Below are 24,965 nucleotides of genomic sequence, written 5' to 3'. Positions count from 1 at the left end.
GCCCATTTAACTATATTTACTCCTTCATTTTATCTTGTGCATTTAATCTTATGTCGTTGACTAACACTTTGTTTTTATTGTTGTTTTATTTTAGCTTAGATGAATTATAGGGGGATTAGTATGGGAATTAGTTTTAACAACGAGTAGTTAATTTAAGGAAAATTAACGATTAATTCCAAAGTTTCATCCATTTTATTTTATTTATAGTATTTGTCTTCATTAGAATAATTGATTTTCAAAAGCACGACTACATATTTCGAGCTAAGGAATCATGATTTGTTATTACTATCTTAAAATTTCGAAACGTCACTAATATGTAAATGGTAACTTAAGTATTTTATAAACTTTGTTTCCAAGATTCATCTAATCATATATATTTTTAAGCTGAATATAGTTAAATAAAGTTAGTAAAAGAGAAAGAAAAATCACAACATTTCTATCACATTTTAAGAAAATAAGCCTAGGTATTTTTACATCACCATATTGATATAATATAAATTTTATCTAAAGTTCGCATTTGCTAAAAGGCTATTATTCATAGGTGAGTTGTTACATTTTTTTGCAAGTCTTATTTTCAATAACATTACTACACTTTTCATTCAAGGCTCTAGCAATATGTCCAAGATTTTAAATAGCATTTAAAATCTTCTTTTACACAAATCATTATATTTTCTACAAGTATTGTTTTAAAAAAGCATCATTATTACTTTCATTTAAAGCCTTAATAACATTTTTAAGTCTTATTTTAAAATTGCAACTAAAGTCCTTTTTTTTTACAAATCGTTATGCTTTCTGCAAATCTTATTTTGACTAACATCATTTTCCTTTTAAAACTTTAGCAATAGTTGTAAGCCATTTTCTAAAATTTAAACACTACATTTAGTCTTAATTAATTAACCTAAGTTTGGCCGGTAAACCGTAGTTAACGGATCCTAGAGGATGCCTGACCCCTTCCCTTTAGGATAATTAGAACCCTTACCTAGAATTGAAAATTAAGCAGACCATTAACGGAGGTTTAGTTAGCTTTATCTTAGTTAATAATTAGGTGCCCTAATTCACTTTAAGATTAATTAGGTGGCGACTCCTTAAAATAAAACAAAGAGGAATCTCCAATATGTTGTACTCGAATTTAGCCCGTTTAAATGGGGTATAACAGAGGTTAAATCTTGAGAATGATAAATTTTAAGAACAATTATAATTAATTTCTAGTTAAAAAATTAAAACTGCTTTGAGTTGATTTTGATTAGTACATATTATTTAAAAAATAAAGTAAAAAGGAAAAACAGTAATTTGTGTTTTAGTTCCTACAAAGAAGGAGCCACAGAACGTGCATGTTATTTATTGCCTATATTTTTCTGGAAATACATTTGCTATAAAGAAGGAACCCAAAAAAAACATGTTTTTTATAATTTTAAAAATTTTAAAAGCTTAAAAGATGGGATAACTATACGTATATATAGGAGACAAAATGGTGCAATTTTACTTGAGCTCTTAACAACGAAACAACTGATTTTTAATTCAAATTCATCGTTGTCTAAATATTCAATGTTAATGTTTTCTTTTTTAAAATTCTTTTTTAGCATTGTCTTAATTATTTTTAAATTAAAAAACAATAACTAATAACTAATTATTAACTAATAACTATTTATTGTCCTAAAACTACCACGTATCATTATCCTACGCTGCCACTTGTCAAAATCCTAGGACAAACTATCCTCTTTTTAATAATATATAGATGCCGTATAATGTATTTTTATTTCTCCGAGAAGCCATGAACAAACATGGAAGACATAGCGTTTTCAAAAAATAAAATGTTTGGTTAAAACATTTCCGGATTTGGATTTTTCGAAAAATCATAATCTTATAGGCCCCCAGTGCTTCATTCAATTGACTTATTCCGACTTTTGCTGTGTAGATTAAGTTAGAACAACATTATTGGGCCGACAAGTGACAAGCAAATCCGTGTTCCTTTATTTGTTTTCATGAAAAATCAAAGGACAGTTGAACAGTTACTTGAATGAGGTATCTTTCATTAATCTATCTAGGGGAAAATTACTTGCAATTACCCAATCATAAAATTTAAATACTGCCTGAGGGATCACAAGCTTCATAGTAACCTCTCCTCGTACCCTTAAATCATATGAAAGCTATGTACATTTTAAACTTTTATAACTCTCATCTAACCACCAAAAGGATGTGGTGCAGCAGATGGGGTTGGTCCTTCCTTAACAAGAGGTCTCGGGTTCGAGTTACGGTATAGAAAAATCCTAAGTAGCGCTTCCCCAGAGATGGGCCTTACGCGGCGTGAATTCAAATATAATCGAGCTCCAATGCGGGTATCAGACACCCACTGAAAAACAAAACAAACAAAAAAAACTCTTATTTAGAGTAAAAAAAATAAAGTACTGACACCCCCCCCCCCCGACCCTCTGCAGAAAACATTAGAAACGAACCAATTAAACAGTTTTTGCAAAATTATATTAACGAGAAATTAGAAATGACGAATGATAAATTTTTGGAGAAATGTATTATCAATCATTTGAACGAAGATTTCCGGTTAACCTTCTTAACCTTTTGAGTTTTGGAAACAAAATCCCCTTCGCCTTTTGAAAGGCAAACTGTATCCCCTTGATATTAAATTAACAGTCAAAAATGGGCGAGTCATTGCATGTATTTTTGTAAATAAATATCCTTCAATTAGTATAGATTATAATACGTACATTTTTTTTCAATAATTAAAAATTTAAGCAATTTATTGTATATAATTTTAAATTTCATACATCTATTTTTTCTCCTTAAGATTTCTTTGATTTTCAAAACCACTTTTGATATTTTTTTCTCCTTAAGATTTTCTTTTGATTTTCAAAACCTCTTTTTGTTCCCGGGATATTCTTTTTGTAAAGCTGCAAATTTAAAAATGTCTTGATCCATCTTGTTATTTGTTAGTATTAAAAGTTTACTTCAACTAGTCAATTTTCCGTAACGTATTTATTCTATTCTCATGTCATATTTAGAAGTCTAATTGATTTTGGAGATCTTTTGAAAATGAAATATTTTGATTAGACCTTTAAAAGTCGGGACTCCAAATCCAATGGTCATTAGTCAGCGTTGAGAACTCACTAATTTTATCTCTCTTTTGACCTTCTTTATATTTTTGAAGGAGAGAACAATCGGATATATTAATTGCTAAGTCCGTATTGAATAATGAGGAGTCTATACAGGTCAATACTTTTCCTTAATACTGATATGTATGAATCAAGTAGCACGCATCATATTAAATTGATCATCCACTGGATTATAAAATTCTTTAAGACTAACGCGGTTCAATAATTGGTCCTAGTTATACCAATGATCACAACCACCAATGAATATAGTACAACAACAACCAAATCATCTTGCGGTACATTGGCCATTAATAGTTACGTGCTAGTATGAAACTAGAGACTTCACCAATTCTAACTGTTACATTTTCATCCAGTATGTGAAAAATCTATAGCTTGAATATATTGACCACGAGGTACACTTGATAGACGTAAAAATAATTACAAATAAAGTTAATATGTATCGTTGGTTGGTGGCAAGTTTTTTTTTTTCTTTCTTATTTTTCATTCGGTTAGGTAGATTGTTGCGTCTAACCTCGACTATATCCGGATTCACGCCGTGTAGGATCCCATTCGGGAGGAGTGCTCACTACCAAGGGTTTGGTGGCAAGTTGAAAAACTATTTATGTATTTTGCCTTTTCAATTGTAAATTGCAACTGCAAAATTGTCATCCAAAAAATTATTGGAAAGATATATTGTATGTTCAAGATTTTAAAGCGGAGAAAAGCAATCTATATCCAACTTGGGTTCGATTGCAGTATAAACAAAATGACGAACGTAAATACAAATTGTTTAATCATATAATTTGGTTGATATAAAACTAAAGACAACCAACTGAAGCAAATATTTGATGATATGTTCCATATTGTACAAGGAAAAGTGAACGGTCTTGGATGAGATCGTCCGAATTTCAAAAAGTCACAATTCACAATTCAAACTAAAGTTTTATGAATTTGAGTTTAATGGCGACCTTTCCTCTTTTGTAAAGATAGTACTCATTCTTCTAGTACATTAAAAATTAAAGTAATCCTAAAAATTGTTCTCTTGAATATCATAGTCAGAGCTTCAAAACAGGCAACTTAATAAATCAAAAAAAGACAAATCAATTAACGTAAAAAAAGAAGGGAGAGATCTCGCAGCCGTCGGCACAGAGTGTGGGGTGGGGGTGGGGGTGGGTCAAAAACCATGAGAGAACACAAGTTGATAATAATTAAAGTTGACTACGGTAGACAATTAATATAAGCTGCCATGTGTATCTTAGTAAAATATACCTTCAGATATATTAAGTTTTTACGTGTAAAAGATGGCAAAAGCATAGTGTGAAAACTACAGAGTTTGGACCAATTGGAACAATTTTCAGATGCGCTTCATGCATATTACCATACTTACTCCTGTTACCCACGTGCACCTTTAAGTTTGTATTAGAATGACTTCTTTACATTTTTCAACGTAGGTTAAAACTCAATAGATTTCATTCCAAGTTACTACTAGAATTATACTCGTGGGAGGAAATAGATGAACATGTTATCCCAAGTCATAACTCCTAATAGAGACTGATTTTTTTTTTCTTTTTTTTTTTTCTTTCTTTCTAAAATATAAACTTAATATGTGCATGCAATGTCATAGAATTTAGTAGCTGCACTGCACATGAGCGGCAGTGGCGGACCTAGAATTTTTACCAAGAGGTTCAATATATAAGAAATATATAAATAACACTATATATACATATATAGTTTTTTAAAACAGATTAAATATACATGTATATACAGTGTTATTTTTTAACGAAGTGGGTTCATATGAACCCACTTGAAACCACATAGGATCGCTCCTGTGAGTGGCGGAGTCAGTATTTCTACTAAGTGAGTTTCATATTAACATACAAAAAAATCAAAGAGATTCAATATTTACTAGATACTTAAAAAATTATCTTAACAATTTAATTTTCCGTCGAAGAGATTTCGGATGAACACGCACACGCAGTGCTATCTGCCACTGCAACCTTATTATTTGAGTAGGGAGTAAAATTACTTTATGTAGAAGAAAATTCTCCTATACATGAAATGGGGACCCCATACCCATGCAGTTTATGTAGACGTTTAATTTCTTGTCCAAGGTGTCTTCATGACGGCTGACGCCACAAACAAACAAACTCTTAATAATAATAAAAATGCATCATCCTTGATTCTTCTCCCCATAATTCAAATCATATTCATCAACTTTTGTCCTCTCCATTTATTTTTCCAGAGCACCTTCATTTCCTCAAAAAAAAAAAAAAAAAAAAAAAGAGCCCGAAAATCTCTTTGTTTTAACCATTTTCATATGATTATTCCTCTAAATTTTCAAGCTTTTGAAGTCTAAAAGACCATGCCAAGATCCTCCAATTTGTTTCTCATCTTCTTTACCATAGTCATTTGTTTTACTGCAAGCAACATTAAAGCACAAACTGGTCAACTTCCTAAAGATGAAGGTAAAAGGATTTTAACTTTTTTTTTTTATTTAGGTAATGTATGTTAAAAAAAAAAAAGTTGATACTTGATACCCATTACTTTGATTAATTGCAGTTGAAGCTCTTAAAGAAATTGCTGATCAGTTGGGGAAAAAAGATTGGGATTTTAAGCTAAATCCTTGTGATGGGAACTCAAATTGGAGCACACCAAAAAGGAAAGATATGCCTCAGTATAATAATACTCTTGTCTGCAATTGCACTTTCCCTGGTAATATTTGTCATGTTGAAAGCATGTAAGTCTCCATTTCTCTATCTCAAATAAATGTGTTTTGTTAAGTGATACTCCCAACGTTTCAATTTGTTTGTTTGGTTATGACTTGGCATGGAGTTTTAAGAAAATAGGGAGAAACTTTTAATCTTGTGGTCTATGTAGAATGTATCAAAATGACCTTTAATCTTGTAGTCCTAAACATGTCATATGGAAATTTGAAATTAAAGAGTTGCCACAAAAGGAAAGAGACTAAAAAGGAAAGTAAAACAAATAAATTGAAGTACATTTTTTTTTCATGGTTAATCTGATGAAGTTATGAAATTGCTGTGATAGTAGAGTTCTGCCAACTTTAAAGCTGTTTCAGTTTAGACCTTTTACTGAATTTTCTGTTTTGAAGCAGCTCAAAAATATTCTTGTCTTATGTTTGGTCTTAAATGTCCAGATTAAACTGGCACGACCAAATTTTAGGTATATTGGGAAAATCCTCAGGATTTTCTTTTTCAAAGATCACAAGTCAGGGAAAAGGAAATTGAGGGCCTTATTAGTTTGGATTATTTCTACTGGTTTGGTTGATATCTGATTAAATAAAATTTGGTAAATGGTATTACGTTTAAGCTTATAAAAAGATGGTATTAGGTTATTGTTAGAATGTCATTTTTTTTATGTGAATATTCAAATATCACATTGATGAGCATGGATATTTTTGTGGAATTATTTGTTTAATAGTCACTTAGCATTATGAAACTGATTGAGATCATGTAAACTGGACAGGCTTATTTCTAATATCTCTAGTAATTCTGACAACAGCTGCTCTAATCGTTTAACAGATTTCTCAAAGGACAGGATCTTGCAGGTGTCCTCCCTGCATCTCTGGCGAAGTTACCGTTTCTGAAGAAAATGTACTGAGAGCATCCAGAACAATTGTTAGAAAATCAGTTCGAATTTTACGTTTTTTATAATCATTCTGGTTTTACCTTTTCTGCAGTGATCTCAACCGCAACTACTTAAGTGGTACAATCCCCCCTGAATGGGCATCAACCAAGCTGGAATTCATGTGAGGCAATTTATTTATTAGGCATTGAAATGTATACGTTTGATTTGAACTCTCATGAATTGAATGTTTTCAGGGCTATTTCTAATAATCGGCTATCTGGACCAATCCTAAATTCCATAGGAAATATGAGCTCACTTACGATTATGTAAGCTCCCTTGCTTCCACTTTTCTCAGATGGACCAACTGTACATGAATACTTGAAATTTCCTGAAGTCATCATAATTTTTCAGGTCTTTGGAAACTAACTTGTTTAATGGATCGCTTCCAGTAGAAGTAGGGAATCTGGTCAATTTACAGGTTCTGTAAGTCTTCCTTACTCTTATTTTTTCCTAACTAATTTAATAAGTCAATTTACTGTTTGTATTTTGTGGAAGATGTGATCGTAAATTAAAACTCAAATGAAGCTAAGAAATAGAAAGGAGATGGTTGTTGAGGGAGAAGACTATGACAATCCAAAATGAGATGTTTTGAGAGCCAACCATTGTCGCCTGGAGACCTGAGAGCCACTTTTTATGCTAAGGACCACCTCTGAGGTGGAAAGGGGTTCTTAGTTGTGCGAGGTTAAGATTCTAGTCTAAGCACCTTTGTAGGATGCAGTTCTTTGCAAGGTCTAAAGGCAGTGGTGTTTTTCTTGATGAAGAGAGTTATGCTTCCATACTTGGTCACCGTCCATCAAGACATGAGGAAACCTTATTAGGTCATAGCTTATGTCGTCAATGAGGGCTTGTCATGTTTGATGATAAACACATCTCGCTTGTCTAAGCAAGAAATGCAAAAAATCGACTTGCTTCTTAGAGCATTAAGTGAGAAGCGAGATACCGTGTACCTTCCACAAAGTAAAGCATATAATTTAGGGAAGAAACAATATATTACCTAATATATGGAGATTTAGTATTTGTAATATCAAAACTGCAATTGACAATTTGACACTACTACTTTCAATATCATATTGAGCAATAACTAAATTAATTCAAACAACTCTTACTAAACATGGTTAATGTACATGTATAAAGATGTCAGAATAGAAAATGAAATAGAGAGGACAAACAAGAAAAGGAGAAAGAAATTGTTTTGACAGGATGAGAGAGAAGAGTAGAAAAAAATGCAAATATAGAAGTGGAAAAGAAGAAGACCAACACAGAAGGAGAAGACGACAACAACAACAACATACCCAGTGTAATCCCACAAGTGGGGTCTGGGGAGGATAATGTGTACACAGAAGGACAAGAAACATAAGAAAGAAGCAAATCTAGGAAAAACAGAGTAGAAGAAGAGTCATAGTGAACCCGAGAAGAAGAAGAAGAAAGAGACAATGAAGAGATCACTAAGCATATGAAGAGAGGAGTCCAAGTACTCAAATAACAGAAGGGTCTTTTTGTCTCCCCCTTTTCATTTTTAAAGTCAAATTCAAACAACACACTGCTGCTCACGTAAATCGCTTTGCGTGTTACTGATTGAAGCCCAGCTTCTTCAAAGTTGTTTTACTTTACCCATGCTTAGCAAGGACACCTTTTCCAATAGCTTATTCTCTTTAAATGAAGGAGTGGTTGCCTTTAAATTATAGTGTGTTCCTACAAGAGCAGATCAAGTGTGAGCTGGATTTCATTCTAATTCTATGAATTTTGATTGGTGCAGTCATCTCAGTGCTAATAATTTCACAGGAGAGTGGCCAGTGGAACTCAATAATCTGACAAAATTGATTGACCTGTAAGTGCATTTGAATATGCATCTAAGATGAGATTTCTAAGTTTTTTTTCCACATATGTTAATTTGAATTCTTGGCTTTCCCTTTTGGCATCAAGACAGTAGGATAAGCAGTAACAGCTTTGCTGGGAAACTGCCTAACTTTGAGAGCTGGAAAAACCTACAGATGCTGTGAGTATTTTCATTTGGTAATATTTGTACAAGTTAGAAATGTTCGGTAGAAACTAATTTGTAGTATATGCTCTTTTAATAGAGAGATTGAAGGTTCTGGATTTGAAGGACCAATACCCCCAAGTGTATCTGTTTTGACCAGTTTGAATGAACTGTAAGTTTAAGTTTTTTTCTGAAACTTTACTTTGCTTTTTGCCATGTTCTTATGATTAAGCTAAGTTGAAACCAAGATAATTAACGCTCAGATGATGCATATACAGAAGAATCAGTGACCTGAAGGGAGGTGCTTCAGAATTTCCGCCACTTAGAAACATGACTAGCATGACTAAATTGTGAGTACTTAATAATTTGAGGATTGCAAGTGGAGATTCCAACACTTCCTTTATCAAAGGAAAGTTATTTCTCTGAAACTTTGTTTTGATTGCAGCGTTTTGAGAAGCTGTAATATACAAGGGAATATTCCTGATTTGCTAGCTGAAATGAGCAAATTACGGTATCTGTAAGTCTGCTACTTTCAATGTATTTTAGAATTTATTTTAAATTTTTTCCTTAATGATCTCTTTTTTTTTTTTTTTTTTTTTTTTTTCCTTTTCCTGTTATACAAGCTGTGTTCAATCCATTAAAACCAGACGTTTGTGCATGTCTGACCCTCCTCAGGACTTTCTCGTTTTCTTCCTTTCCTTCTGCAAGCCTCCTGTCAAGACCCAATTTAACTAAGTCGTGCGGGTACCTATCTTTCCCACCTCGGTAGGCCAACCCTTCACTCAACATTCACAATAATAGAAAATAGCGGAAGAAAGTAAAATAACGTAAGTCTCACAATATAACATAAATAAGTGCGGAAGTAAAAGAAATCCACCTCAGTATCTGGTCTGGTCATACAAGAGCATCTAAACAAAATACTATAAGTCTAAATAATAATACATAAATAGTCTCAAAATCATGTCTCAGAATAAAAAGCAATACATAATAATAGGAGGAGTCTTCCGACAGCGAACGTCCTCATGCTCACCCTGAAGAGACTCGAATCAGCAATCCTCGAATATCAGCCATGAGGGGTAGAAGTGGATCCAACCTGGTACTCTACATTCATAAAAGAATGCAACAAGTGAAGGTCAGTACAAACAATAAGCACTGGTAGGTATCATAGGCCGACTAAGACTGGCTAACGTATATAAAGACAACAAAGCAAGATAAACACGTAAAACAACAAGGTACAAGTCAACACAAATCCATATCCTCGGTACAGGTCATCGCCTATGTCATAGCATCTAAACCCAACAATGCCAAGTCTCAGTATAACCAATCCGAACCAGCACATCACAACCATATCACAACAATATCACAGGAAACCAAAGGTACAATGCAATGCAATAATGTATGTATGATGAATGCAATCCATATGCACCGTACACATGTACTCCAACAATGGAACATCACATCTCAGCAGCACAACCCATGGGGGACCCGCGAAGTCCATGTACCACTCGTCTCGGCAACAACCTCGGCGACGAGCACTCTCTCGATCACGGACTCTTATCTCTCTTTTACGCTCTCCGGCAAAGACCTCGGAGGCTACACTCTCTCACTTATCATCATCAGTACCATAACCATGCAATATCAATGTATCATGGAAATGAGTATGAATATGATGCGATGTAATATTAACAACCAATTCCATCCCTAACAATACCACACAGGGCACACAAGTAATATCAATAATAAGGCTACACAATATGCCACAATGGAATCACAATTCTCATCCAATATCAATCAAGTTAAGTACCGCAATATCATAGTCATGATATATCACTAGTCACAAATACACAACGTCTCAACGTGACAATGAGCCAATAAGTAAATAGATCAAGATAAGTCAACAACACAACGGGTGGCTAGCCCCAAATCATACAACAAGGCCCAACCTAAGATAATATCCAACCCAACTTCATACCCGAAGATTTACATGCATTCTCCGACAATATCATCTAAACATACGCTTCGCTAATCGAAGTCTTACCATAAGGTAAACCGTAACCTACCTGGAGAGCCGAACAACAAAGTCCCCAATAGTCAAACCTTAGTCTTTCCCTTCCTTTGAGCCTCGAGATAATTGAAGTCTAATCGTATCCGAATCATGAAATTAGAATCAAGAAGAAACATCATTCAACCTTACTACTATTCAAGACTCAAATCCCAACCTATCAAATAGGGTTTATGAACTAAAGAGATGAAGTTAGGAATCTATAAGTCTCAAAATGAAATTAATGTTCTAGGTGATCAATTCCTATCAATTATAAGCTAGAAGAACTAACAAATCACTTAAATTCGAATTCTAGGCAAAATCCCCAAATTTGGGTATAAACCCTAACTTCCAATTCCATAAAATAGCCTCTAATTAGGAAAGAATCATGCAATAATAGATTCTAATCATCAATTCCATGCTTAATAAAGCTAAACCAATCAATAAATCAAGATTTAATAGCCTGGAATGAAGAATCCATTGAACCCTCTTTTAATCCTCAAGCTCTTAATGAAACTTGCATGATTAATGGATTCCTAAGGTGATTAATGGAACAAGGAATGGAAAGGAAGGTGAAGGAACTTACCACAATGATTTTCTATGAAGAATAGCCTTGAATGCTCCCAACAAGCTCTAAAGTCGGAATGGTAATGAATGAAAGACTTAGGGCTTTTAACACACATTTAATGAATCTGACTGCCGTCACCCTCTTCCGCGCCCCTCCAGCGCTTCAGCGGCACCACTTCCGCATGCCCCGCATGACCGCTTCATGGTCTGCTAAAAATACACAAGCTAAGCGGTCACGGCCGCGGTCCGCGGTCCGCCACGTAGCGGGCACCAGACACTAGAAACTCCCAAGTTTTCACTAATTCAACCCGAAATCCCGACTATCACCCGAGCTCATCTGCTCACAAACCATATATGCAGACATACATTAAAACACGCTACGATTGCACTCGTCGCCTTAGAATTCCTAACGGAGGTCTCGTTGACCGAGTCAAAACTTGATACCTCAAAACTAATTTCCCAACCCAAATTCCAAAATGCACCCGGGTGCATTGGGAACCGAACCGAATATACATACAAGTTCTAAATGACCATCCGGACTTCTCAGAATTGATGGATTCTCCAAAAAGGTCCGTTTACCCAAAAGTCAACTTTGAGTCAATTTTTTTTCGTTTTAAGCCCAAATTTCCCACAAAGTCACTCAAATCATATCCAAATACCTCGGGAAGCATGTCCACGGTCCCCTTGGGTCAAATGTGAGCTAACAAAGCTCGGGAAATGGTCAAAAGCATCGAAAAAGCAATAACGACCAAACGGGTCGTTACACCTCCTCTTTTTGAATAGGAGAGGCAGAGGGTTGTTGAATCTTGAATAAATGCAAACAATATACCTCACTTTCTCTATATGGAGCAATGTTCTTACTTTCTTCTTACTTTCTTGAAATAAAATGATCTTCTTGTACAAACCTGTCATCGGAGCTATCGTTCTCTCTATCCTTTATCCAGACTTAATTAAGCTTTTAACAATTGTGCTATATTTGGCTCAGCCATATGGGATTGAGCATTGGTTTGGTTTTGACTCTGTTTATTGTTCTTTGGCAGAGATCTGAGTTTCAACAAGCTTGAAGGAGGAATAGCAAATCTCGAAGGCCTGACTAAATTGGAGGCCATGTAAGTCAGAACAACATGAAGAGTCCTATAATTATATGTGGAAATGTTTCTTTTGCATCTTTGTTTCATCATACTAGTCTTACTATATGAGTGTTGATGGTCCATCCATCAATTTTCTGTATCCTTTCCAAATGCCCAAGCCCTTTTCTTTGTTTGAAGGAAAGCAGAAAATAGCCTTAATGACCAAAACATTATTAGATGGCAAATGCCTTTACATGATATTTCTTATTTTTTGCCCACGAAGTTTTGAGATTTTGATGTTAGATGGTTTGTCTATAGCTCAGTAGTACTCTCTCCATGAGCTGCATACAAAATGAGTGTTCATTTGGCTGGAGATCTCTTTCCATTTTTTTGTCTAGCTGATAGATGGGGTCATATTCTTGAACATGTAATACAGATATTGCATTTCAAATTTGAGATCTCCTAGTTAAAAATCAAATATTTGCTGCATGCTAGGTATCTGACTGGCAATGCTTTTGTTGGGCGAATTCCAAAGTGGCTTATTACTCGAGATATGAGATAGTAAGTATAATTCTTTGTCTTGCTTTTGCATATACACTAGTTATTCTTTTGAACTCAATTTAGAAAAGGACATGTATAGCTTCAGCATAGGATTATATAACAGGGTGACAGATAGAGAAGGAAGCATTAAATGTCACAAGTAAATGTGGTTGCTCGCATAGAGAATCAGATTAAAAAGTCATTCATAGTTCTCTAGTCCAGAACTTGAGTTCTTGAGTCTTGGCCTTTCGTAAGTTTTTTGTGAAATGAGTTGGATCATGGATAGGCAATAAATAAAGATATTGAGATTTAACTAGCTGAATTGTCATTAATTTAATTACATTTAAATCTGTCTTCTCTAAGTGAAGGTCCCTCTCATTAGATTGAAAATACTTGATGAACTCTTAACCATGTCGGACACCTTTGATGCAGCGTGATAGACCTTTCCTACAATAAGTTCGATGAGAGCTCAGAACCATCTACCTGTCGGGACAACCTGTATGATCCTTGTGTTTCGTACGCTTTTCTCCTATCTTCTTTTACGTATATTCGGTTCATATGATTCCATGTCTGGTTTTCTTTTCTTATCAGAAACTTATTCAGAAGCTTTAAGGCCGAGAATTTTGTGTAAGTGCTTAACTTCAAATAAACTGGTGACTATTATTCTCTTGAAAAGGAGTTATCCTTTCTGACACCTCTTTCAACTACTTCAGAGAGAACGGGAAGTGCTTGTCAATAAAACCATGTTCAGAGGGTGAGTACTCACTGTTTGCAGAGCTTTGAATTCTACCCTCTCTATTTATGTCTTGTGTTTGATATTGTTCCATTATGCAGTAGTTTATCAGCTTCTTGTTGACAATAAATAGGAAGAACTAGCAAGGCATAATTTTGGTTCCTTTGGTAAACTAGTTAGATCATGGAAAACATTGGCGCACTAGATAGTTTTTACGACAATCTACAAGAACTGAACAGTTTTGTCATTGTCTTATATTTCTGAAATATATTCATTATCTCCAGTAACCTTTCTCTGGTTTGAATATCGCAGACAAGTACTCGTTGCACATAAATTGTGGTGGAGGAAGAGTAACTATTGGAGACACTACTTATGAAGCAGATGAAGACTCAGCTGGTGCTGCAAAATTTGTTTACTGGAAAGGGAACTGGGGAGCCAGCAGTACAGGACACTTCTGGGGTAGTAACATATCCTTGAATGACTACAAAGCAGATAATGTATCTGCTATCAAGGGAGACGAATCTCAGCTCTACATGACAGCTCACCTCTCCCCTTTATCTTTGACTTACTTTGCACGTTGCTTAGCAAATGGAAGCTACAGTTTGACACTACATTTCGCAGAAATTGTTTACAGAGACAACCGATCTTTCCAAAGTCTTGGAAAACGGATATTTGATGTATACATACAGGTGAACCAACATATCAGAGAACTAGAATGTGGTAAAATATCCAATTAACTTTCAGCTGATTTAGTTTAACTGGGTGCAGGACGAATTGAAGCTTAAAGATTTTGATATTGAAAGAATAGCCGGAGGAGTTGATAAAGCTTTGCAACAAAAGTTTAATGTAACAGTAAAAGATAAAACTGTACAGGTGCGCTTTCAGTATGCTGGGAAAGGAACTACAGCAATCCCAAGCAGAGGAAGCTATGGTCCTTTAGTATCTGCCATCTCTCTGGAAGCTAGTAATACTCTCTGTCTTCACTTTCATTTCTTATATGTAGCATCTCTTCTCTTCTTCTTGTCACATAGCGAGACTCAGTCTTTTTCAAAAAAGTTACTCACCCTTGCATCTTATGTAAAAGTTAAGACCTTTTCGGAGTTGGAATCCGTACAAGACTAGGATTATATAATTGAAGCTCTAGAAGATGTTGATTAAATATTGTCTCGTTGAATAAGCTATGCATAATATCTATGATTTCTGGCATACAAGTAAATTCCAGGGCGTCTAACATTCTTGAACTTTTTGTTCTGTAACTAGACTTCAAGCCCCCTCCTCGGCCAGAGACCTCTTCTAATCAGAAAAAGAGGATTCGAATTGTAGCTGCAGCGCTGATGTCATCATTAGCTCTCATTCTGATGATTCTCTTTGTTGCTTGGAGGAAAAGAAGAAACAGGAAATTGATGGAACCAGGTGATTCTAAACCTCAATTTTTGTCTATGCCTGACAAATAGAATGTAATTAGAACTTTTGTCTGTCGCATTCTACGTGGTTCTTCGAGTTGTATCAAAATGGAGTGACAAAGAGTGGTTTTTTGCAAATTGAAGTGGATGTGAATCATTGTACAAATGCAATACTAGGTGTAGTTATTATTTTGGAAAACTTCCTGCCACATTAAACGTATATGCTTATATGCTATTCAAATTCATGATTTCACTAGTTAGAGCTTAGAGGTTAGGGAAGACAAGGATGATAGATATGGGTTTGAAGGTGCAAACTTTCCATTAACCTTTTTTATGCTTTTCAAGCCAAAATGTTCTTTCATTTATCTTGTGCGAAACTAACATCCTAAACTTGTTCTTTTACTGTTTTGTAGAATTAAGAGGACTAGATCTGCAAACTGGTATATTTACTTTCAGACAAATTAAAGCTGCCACAAGTAACTTTGATTCTGCAAACAAGCTTGGTGAAGGTGGATTTGGTGCTGTCTACAAGGTGAATATGTATAGGAATTCTAATAACTCTTCCTTCTTACCCCCCTCCTGTGGAATTCCTAATGGATGCTATCGCAAAACATTTATGAACTTCATGCATTTTTTTAACGCTCAGGGTACACTAGCAGATGGTACTATAATTGCGGTCAAGCAGCTTTCATCCAAGTCAAGACAAGGGAACCGTGAATTTGTAAATGAAATAGGCATGATGTCAGGTTTACATCACCCAAATCTCATCCGACTCTACGGATGTTGTGTTGAACGGAACCAACTTTTACTTGTTTATGAGTACATGGAGAACAATAGCCTATCTCATGCTTTGTTTGGTAAGTGGTATTTTCATGGATTACTTAGGTACAAGTGAAAAAGGACACTGGGCCAAACAAAAAAAGTTTTGTGATCCCATTCTCCACCAATAATGTTCTCAAGTTTATATCTTCATCTATGTGCATATATATGTGTGTGTGAATTCGTGTGAGTATGGGCCTAGTTTCAATTTCACAGTAAATTGCAGGTCCTGATGACTGTCGACCAAAATTTGACTGGCCAACTAGGCAAAAGATCTGTGTTGGCATAGCTAAAGGCTTGGCTTACCTACATGAAGAATCACCTCTGAAGATGATTCATAGAGACATCAAAGGAACCAATGTACTTCTTGACAAAGACCTAAATCCAAAGATCTCGGACTTTGGTCTGGCCAAACTTCACGATGAGGAGAAAACACACGTCACCACCAGGGTTGCTGGGACTATGTGAGTTTCTAAACTACTCTAATTGATTAATCAAATTTTAATTGTTCTAAATACTCCCTTTTGAATGTCATCCTTCCATTTTAGGTCGTATCAGTTACTTCACTTTTTCCTGAATGTAATCTTTACTCCTCGTTATATAATTCCAAAAGGTTATGGCTAGCACCTTACTGATCCCAAGAGTTCAACAGATTAAAAAGGTTATTTATCGTTTTACATTTTTCTTTAAAGCCACTCGTCTTTTGAAAATCCATGTTCAAACTTCTTATTAACATGATCTGAACTGTTTCAAAGTCCCATCATATTACTACTATGATAAGCTAGTAGATGTCAATCATTATTCTCTTCATAATCAATCATCTACATTATTCTCTTCATAATCATCTAAGTCGAACTACGGCAGTCAATTTTACAATGGAAGGAGTAACAATTACTTCTGCTGTCCATTTTTACCTAGTGTTGAGGTAAATAGTATTAGTTTAAGCCTTTTAAGAAACTCCTGTTCAGTCAAGCTTGCATGAGTAACTTGTTACTTTGTTTTGCAGAGGTTATATGGCCCCTGAATATGCACTCTGGGGTTATTTAACACATAAAGCAGACTTGTACAGTTTTGGGGTGGTTGTATTAGAACTAGTTGCTGGGAAGAACAACATGAAATATAATCGTGATGAGAATTGTATCTGTCTTCTTGATTGGGTAAGAAATCAGCATCTCATAATATCAGTTCCCTGAATAGTGAACATTTAAAGCACGTCTTCGTTTGCTTGATGAGAACTTCATTTTATTATAAACGAATGCGTTGTGTTGATCAAGTAGACTTGGTAGTATTTCAAAAAAAAAAAAATGCATAGACCAAAAAGTATCTTTCGTAAGTTTTCCATTTCAATCATTGTGCTTCTTTCAGGCCCTGGTTTTACAAAGAAAAGGAAAGTTTTTGGAGCTAGTGGACCCAAGGTTAGGTTCCAATTACAACAAGAAGGAGGCATTGAGGATGATTAAAGTGGCCTTACTATGTACTAATCCATCTCCAGCACTAAGGCCAAACATGTCTGCAGTAGTGAACATGCTTGAAGGTCGTTTTGATGTTATTGAGTCTAACTTAGATTCAACCGTCCACAGTGATGAATTTAATATTCAAGGACTAAGAGACAAATATGATGAGACGCAAGTTAATTCTAGTGAAAACCGATCACCCTTTCATTCAACTGACACAAAGGATACTGATCGATCTTCTTCTACCTTCCCTTCTACATCTACCTCTAAATAAGTCTTTCTTTTTGCTCGATGTTGTATTCTAAAAGAGGAAAAACGATGAAGAAGGAAATGTTGATCCTACCACAATGTATATTTTAATTATTGCTTTCTACACTAAGTTAATATTTGGTCATAGCCTGTTCTATGCTTCTGTCATTTTTTCGTTTAATTGACACCCTAATTTTGATGCTTTAGAATAATCAGAAAGAAGAAATAGTAATGCTTTGGAAGGAGTTTACGTTACAATTTCTGCCACAGCTAACTCTAAAGTGAGCTTTGCAGAAGTGTTGTCATATATGAAACATATTCTCCCTTTAATCTCCTCTCTTCAAAGACAGAATTTGTACTAGTTTTTTTTTTCTTTAAATGGAAAAATCCTGTAACCGTAAGTGAATCCACTGATAACGAGCCCTGGGTAATACCGTTACCTTAATGTGGTCATACCTTTCTTTCAAACCAGTCCACAATTCAAGTGGATCTTTCACTGTCGGGTATTCAACCTTCAATCCTTCATCCAGATTATGACAAAGGAAAATCATTGCCTTCGCGTTGTCCTAACTCGATGTTGTATTATCCTGAGTAATAGTGGCACCAAGACCTTTGGCGTCTAGGTGAATTTCAGCATTAAGTACCCATGATAGGTAATTCTTTTCGGATACATCAAGTGTCATAAACTCAAGCTTCGACATGATGATCAAAACTATCATAAAAATATTTGAGTTAGAAATAACAAAATAACATAATCTCAAAATAATATCTTTATTTCTACAAACCAATAACTTTTTTTTTCTTTTTCACAAACAGTATGCAGAACAAATGTAAAAATTACTCGTACAGTTAATATATCATGTATCAGAGTAAACTAAATGACATCACGGACGGTACTACCATCCAACCCTTTTGTGATTAGTGTTACTGTCATATGTTTAGAAATTCGTAGTTCAAACAGTAGCTTTACACTTTTAAGTTAGTGGCATTAAGTAGCAAATTTGCATCAAATTGAAACTAGCAGGTAGTTCTAAATTAACATTCTGTTTTGAAGTTATATTAGCAAGTTAAAAAAAATAAAAATCTATGATGCTATCTAGTCTGTATTCACAGAAAGGTCACAAACCAAATGTAAGCATGTTTAAAACAAATAAATCTGCCACTGAATATTTATCGAATCTTAACAAACAAATAGGACTTCACTTGAAAGAAAACCAAACTCGAACTAACGATGCAAATAGAATTAGAGAGCTTCGTGCCGATAATATGTTGCAAAACCAAGCTCAAAATAACAATATAAAATATTAGAACAAGAAAAACAATATAGAATAAAACAATGTAAAGATGATTTTATTCTTTTCTTTCAAGTGTGTAGTACATTACATATCATACCCCTATTTATACTACCACATAGAGAGGGGGTTACAACATTATCTTAAATATGGCATTAACCCCTTGAGAAGGTGGGGAAGAATATGGAGTTGTGGGAGATGAATGAGGGAGTAGTGGAGATGTGTTATAACTACACATAATGGTGAAATAACTCTTAGAAGTTATGGACATCCATATTATTATCCTATTTACAAAATCTGCAAAATTATAGGAACTAGAAATTAGAAATGAAGAATGATAAATAATTGGAGAAATGTATTATCAATCATTGTTTCCGGTTAACCTTCCCAACCTTTTGAGTTTTGGAAACAAAACCCCTAACGCCTTTTGAAAGGGAAACTATATCCCCTTGATATTAAATTAACAGTAAAAAATGAGCGAGTCATTGCATATATTTTTAAAATGTAAAAATATCCTTCAATTAGTATAGATTATAATATGTTCATTTTTTTTCAGTAATTAAAAATTTAAGCAATTTATTGTATATAATTTTAAATTTCATAGATAAATTTTTTTCTCCTTAAGAGTTTCAAAACCTCTTTTTGTTCCCAGGATATTCTTTTTGTAAAGCTTCAAATTTAGTGTTAGAATATGTCCCAAAAGGGTTTATAGAAATTATCCCATTCCAACTAGGATTCGACTGGCTTGTCCCATTCCAACTGAGATTTTGAACGTCTTTAACCCCTATTTAAAGGAGATTTTCGGCCAGAACATCAAGAAAAAGAGAACAACTATCAATACTACACACAAGACTATATTCCACACTTAGGTTAGAGAGAGGTTTCATTGAGAGATTGTAACCTTTCGTTTTCTTTGATCTTGTTGTACCCTGTTGAGATCGTTTTGTACTCTTCACCTTATATTTGATTTCTCTGTGCTTCGCGCCCCGTGGTTTTTCCCGTCTTGAGTTTCCACGTAAATCTTGTGTTCATTACGTTTATTACTTTCTTGCATTATTGTTCTTGTGATGATGCATCCTAATCGGTTCCGCTGCATCGCTCGCTTATTTCTTAACAAGTGGCATCAGAGCGTTCAAGATCCAAGATGTCTACCGTAACCAAGTTCGATATCAAGAAGTCTGACAGCAAGATAGGCTTCGGTATCTGGAAAGTTCAGATGCAAACCGTTCTCACCCAGAACGGATTAAAGAAGGCTCTTCTTAGGAAATCCAGGAAACCAGAGTCTATGACAGATGATCAATTGGAGGAATTGGATGAAAAGGCACTTTCAAATATCCAACTATGTCTATCTAAGACGATTCTTCGCGAGTTATCCATAATTCTACTGTTGCAGGCCTTTAGTTGAAGTTAGAGTCACTATACATGACGAAAAGTCTCGCAAATAAAATTCGTCTGAAGAAACGGTTATACACATTCTCTATGGCTGAAGGTACCCCCATTCAAAATCATCTTGATGAGTTTAACTCTGTTATTCTTGACCTAGAAAATTTAGACATTAAGGTCGAAGATGAGGATGAAGCAATATTGTTGGTGGTCTCCTTACCCTCTACGTATAAGCACTTTAAAGAAATCATGCTATATGGTGGTAATGAAACACTGAGTTATGAGGATGTCAAATCAAATTTGTTGTCCAAAGAAAAATTTGATTTTGAAGTGCGTTCTGAAGGCAAAGGACAATGTTTGTCTGTTAGAGGAAGATCTCATGATAGAGGGAGTAATAGAAAGAATTTTAGGTCCAAGTCTAGAGGAGATAAATTCAACAATGATAAATTCTGCAAATACTGCAAGAAGACTAACCACGTAGTTGGTGATTGTCATAAATTGAAGAATAAACTAGAGAGAGAAGAAAATAACAAAATCTTTATGACAACCGGCGAAGCGAGGAGTTGTTGAAAGTGATTACGAAGGTGATGTTTTGATGGGCGTCTCTTGTTGATAAGATAAATTCTTGAATGGGTTTTTGATTACGGATGTACATATCACGTGTGTCCTCATGGGAGGATCGGTTTTCAACATATGAGAAAGCTTGTGGTGTTGTCCTAATGGGGAATGATGCCCCATGCAACGTTGTTGGGATTGGTACTGTAAAAATTAGGACCCATGATGGTGTTATCAGGACCTTGACCAACGTTCATCATGTTCCTGACTTGAAACGAAACCTTATTTCTCTGGGTACTCTTGAATCTCTTAGATGTAAATATTCAGCTGAAGGTGGAGTTCTCAAGATTTCAAACGGTGCTCTGGCCTTGATGAAAGGAACAAGACGTGGGACTCTCTATTACCTGCAGGGTTCAATTGTGACGGGCTCTGTACCGGTTTCTACTTCATTATCTGACGATGATCTCACCCATTTATGGCATATGCGTCTGGGCCATATGAGTGAGAAAGGTATGACCATTCTGAGCAAAAGAGGTCTTTTTGGTAAAACCGGTATGGGTAAACTTGACTTTTGTGATCATTGCGTTTTTGGGAAACAGAAGAGAGTTAGTTTCTCCATAGCAAAACACTGTACACAGGGCATTCTTGATTATATTCATTTGGATTTACGGGGTCCCTCCGAAGTTCCTTCCCTTGGAGGAAAACGCTACATGTTGACTTTCATTGAGGATTTTTCTCGTAAGGTATGGGTTTATTTCCTAAGACAGTAAAGTGAAGCGTTCCTATTTCAAGAAATTCAAAGCCCTTGTTGAGAACCAGACTGGCCGAAAAATTAAGAAGCTCAGGAATGATAATAGTTTGGAGTTCTGTAGTAATGAGTTTAATGAGTTATGCGCTATTTATGATATTGCTAGACATAAGGCTCTCATTCATAAGCCCAGCAGAACGGAGTTGCAGAACGTATAAATAGAATATTACTTGAGAGAGCCCGTTGTATGCTCTCAAATGCTGGTTTATGGCACCATCATGATTTCTAGGCCGAAGCCGTTTCTAAGGCTTGTTACCTTGTCAATTTGTATCCACATTCATCTATTGACTTTAAAATTCCTGAAGAAGTTTGGTCTGGTAATCCCGTTGACTACTCTATTCTTAGAGTTTTTAGATGCACTGTTTTTGCTTATGTTAATGATGGGAAGCTAGCCTCCAGGGTTATTAAGTGCATGTTTCTTGGTTATGCTTCTGAGTCTAAAGGATATCGTTTGTGGTGTCCTAGCTCCAAGAAAATTATTTAGAGTCGGGATGTAACTTTTAATGAGGTTGTTATGTTATCTTCTGGGAAAGAGTCTGTTGTTTCCTCTACTGGAATGATGATATGAAAGATGCCAGTGAGAAGGTGGAGGTATAAGTGAGCCATGAAGCTCACGAAGTTGGCCATATTTCTTCTACAGTTCCTCAGGCCAGCGAGGAGGCTCCTGTTGATGAGCCAAGTGCTAGTACCACACGTCCCGTCGAGCCACAGATGAAGGATTATCATGTTATTGCTCGTGATAGACCGAGACGAGTTATAAAGAAGCTCGCTCGATATGCTGACACTGATGATGATGGGCTTATTGCTTATGCTCTTGCAGTTGCACAAGAAATTCCCGAAGGAGTTAATCCTTCTACTTACTCTAAGGTAATTTCTTGTCCTAATTCCTCAAATTGGTTAGTGGCTATGCAAGGAAAGCTTGTACAAAAATAATACATGGGAGTTATGTGAGCTGCCCAAAGGCCGTCGTGCATTGACTGCAAAATGGATCTACAAACTAAAAGATGGTATTCCCGGGGTTGAAGAAACAAGATGGAAAGCTTGCTTAGTGGTTCGCGGTTGCCACCAAAAGGAAGGTATTGACTTTAATGAAATTTTCTCTCCTGTTATTCGTCATACCTCCATTAGAGTGTTACTTGCTATTGTTGCTCTTTTTAACTTGGAGTTGGAGCAACTTGATGTTAAAACTGCGTTTCTTCATGGAGAGTTAGAAGGAGAAATTTATATGAAGCAACCCGAGGGTTTTGTTGTTCCTGGCAAGGAGCAATTTGTTTGTCTGTTGAAAAGATCTCTTTATGGCCTTAAACAAGCTCCAAGACAGTGGTACAAAAGGTTTGATTCCTTTATGATTGGGCAAGACTACACACGTAGTAAGTATGATAATTGTGTGTATTTTCGATAGTTTTCTGGTGGTTCCTTCATTTACTTGTTATTATATGTTGATGATATGGTGATTGCTTATAAAGATAAGTCTTTGATCAACAAGTTAAAATCTCAACTTAATTATAAGTTTGAGATGAAGGACCTTGGTGCCGCTAAGAAGACTCTAGGTATGGAGATTCATAGGGATCGAAAAGCTGGAAAGCTTTCTCAGAGGAAGTATTTTGAGAAAGTCCTCGATAGGTTTAATATGTTTGATTGTAAACCTGTTTCTACTCCGTTTGCTGCTCATTTCAAACTGTTTGCTGACTCTTGTCCTAAGTCTGAGGAAGACATTGAGAGGATGTCTACTATCCCGTATGCTAGTGCTGTTGGTAGCCTTATGTATGCTATGGTTTGCACTAGACCTGATTTAGCTTTTGAGGTAAGCATGGTGAGCCGATACATGCATAATCCTGGAAAGGATCATTGGAATGCTGTGAAGTGGATTCTTTGTTATGGAAAGGGTCTGTTGATATTGGTTTGGTATTTGATAGAGCCTAGGCATCAATCATCTTATGATGTTGTTGGGTTCGTTGATTCTGATTATGGTGGTGATCTCGATAGTAGGAGGCACATTTTTGCTTACATTTTTTCACTGTGCTCTGGTGCTATATCTTGGAAAGCACAATTACAGTCTATTGCAGCCCTTTCTACTTCCGAAGTTGAGTATATCGCTGCAACTGAAAGTGTTAAAGAAGCTACATGGTTGCGAGGTCTTCTTATTGATTTTGGTGTTCAACAGGATACTACCGTTGTATTTTCTAATAGCCAAAGTGCTATTCATCTTACCAAGGCCGATTCTCATCGCTCGAAGACCAAGCATATTAGCGTTAAATACCACTTTATCAGAGATACTATTGCTGCGGGGGAGATTGTGGTAAAGAAAGTTCACGTGTCAGAGAATCTCGCAGATATGTTAACCAAGCCGCTTGCTATTACTAAGTTTAAGCATTGCTTAGACTTAGTTGGTGTTCTTCATGCTTAAATTTCCCTTCGGGGCTTTATGGGGTGACGAGTGTTGAAGTTGATGTATTTTGATCCAAGGTAGAGATTGTTAGAATATGTCCCGAAAGGGTTTATTGAAATTGTCCCATTTCAACTGGGATTCGATAATTGTCCCATTCCAACTGGGATTCGACTGGCTTGTCTCATTCCAACTGGGATTTTGAACGTCTTCAACCCCTATTTAGAGGAGATTTTCGGCCAGAACATCAAGAAAAAGAGAACAACTATCAAGACTACACACAAGACTATATTCCACACTTAGGTTAGAGAGAGGTTTAATTGAGAGATTGTAATCTTTCGTTTCCTTTGATCTCGTTGTGCTTAGACACCCTGTTGAGATCGTTTTGTACTCCTCACCTTATAGTTGATTTTTGTGATTTTTCCCGTCTTGGGTTTCCACGTAAATCTTGTGTTCGTTACGTTTATTGCTTTCTTGCATTATTATTGTGCATCCTGATCGGTTCCGCTGCATCGCTCGCTTATTTCTTAACATTTAAAAATATGTCTTGATCCATATTATTACTTGTATTATTGTTATTTGTTAGTATTAAAAGTTTACTTCAACTAGGAGAAATCAGTCAATTTTCTATAATATATTTATTCTACTAGCAGAGCATGCCAGTCCGATGCACGGGCCCAACATAATTCATTTTATTTATTTATCTAAAGTTTTTCAGTAAATGATTGTAAACAACTTTTATTAACATTAATTGTTATTGCACTCAAGTAAAGGTGGCAACCGGTTCCAACCGGAACCGGTTATGGAACCGGTTAAGTAACCGGCCGGTTCCGGTTAAAAAACCGAAACCGCTTAACCGGTTCCGGTTAAAAAACCGGAACCGCTTAACCGGTTCCGGTTCGGTTCACGGTTTTAAACTCAAACCGGAACCGGTC

General features: G+C 35.6%; 1 protein-coding gene across 2 annotated transcripts; it reads left to right on the top strand.

The window, feature by feature from the left end:
* The first annotated feature begins 5,245 nt into the window (after positions 1 to 5,245).
* Positions 5,246 to 17,761, top strand: LOC132043492 (probable LRR receptor-like serine/threonine-protein kinase At1g07650). 2 transcript variants are annotated; one of them, XM_059433966.1, is made up of 24 exons: positions 5,248 to 5,569; positions 5,664 to 5,841; positions 6,647 to 6,718; positions 6,805 to 6,873; positions 6,947 to 7,018; positions 7,104 to 7,175; positions 8,509 to 8,580; positions 8,680 to 8,748; positions 8,831 to 8,902; positions 9,009 to 9,080; positions 9,176 to 9,247; positions 12,379 to 12,447; positions 12,904 to 12,969; positions 13,381 to 13,446; positions 13,540 to 13,575; positions 13,662 to 13,702; positions 13,994 to 14,370; positions 14,450 to 14,645; positions 14,942 to 15,094; positions 15,498 to 15,616; positions 15,731 to 15,941; positions 16,130 to 16,367; positions 16,910 to 17,060; positions 17,269 to 17,761. In XM_059433966.1, the coding sequence occupies exons 1-24, from the start codon at positions 5,467 to 5,469 to the stop codon at positions 17,629 to 17,631; spliced, it is 3,009 nt and encodes a 1,002-aa protein (XP_059289949.1). In that variant the 5' UTR covers positions 5,248 to 5,466; the 3' UTR covers positions 17,632 to 17,761. The 2 variants fall into 2 exon arrangements, with proteins under 2 accessions (XP_059289957.1, XP_059289949.1); XM_059433974.1 differs by lacking the exon at positions 16,910 to 17,060 and having other exon boundaries at positions 5,246 to 5,569; positions 17,269 to 17,533.
* The last annotated feature ends 7,204 nt before the right edge of the window (positions 17,762 to 24,965 follow it).

This window comes from Lycium ferocissimum, chromosome 2 (assembly GCF_029784015.1).
Source record: "Lycium ferocissimum isolate CSIRO_LF1 chromosome 2, AGI_CSIRO_Lferr_CH_V1, whole genome shotgun sequence".
In the NCBI taxonomy this organism is placed as follows: domain Eukaryota; kingdom Viridiplantae; phylum Streptophyta; class Magnoliopsida; order Solanales; family Solanaceae; genus Lycium; species Lycium ferocissimum.
The sequence above is the reverse complement of the archived record's forward strand: the minus strand, read 5'-3'. Positions and strand labels throughout refer to the sequence as shown.

What these genes read in the sequence shown, in the direction of transcription:
- LOC132043492 (XM_059433966.1), top strand. Translation starts at nt 5,467, where the DNA reads ATGCCAAGATCCTCCAATTTGTTTCTCATCTTCTTTACCATAGTCATT. An exon ending in CTGACTAAATTGGAGGCCAT is followed by an intron (nt 12,448 to 12,903) that starts GTAAGTCAGAAC and finishes GCTGCATGCTAG; the next exon opens with GTATCTGACTGGCAATGCTT. An exon ending in ATTACTCGAGATATGAGATA is followed by an intron (nt 12,970 to 13,380) that starts GTAAGTATAATT and finishes CCTTTGATGCAG; the next exon opens with CGTGATAGACCTTTCCTACA.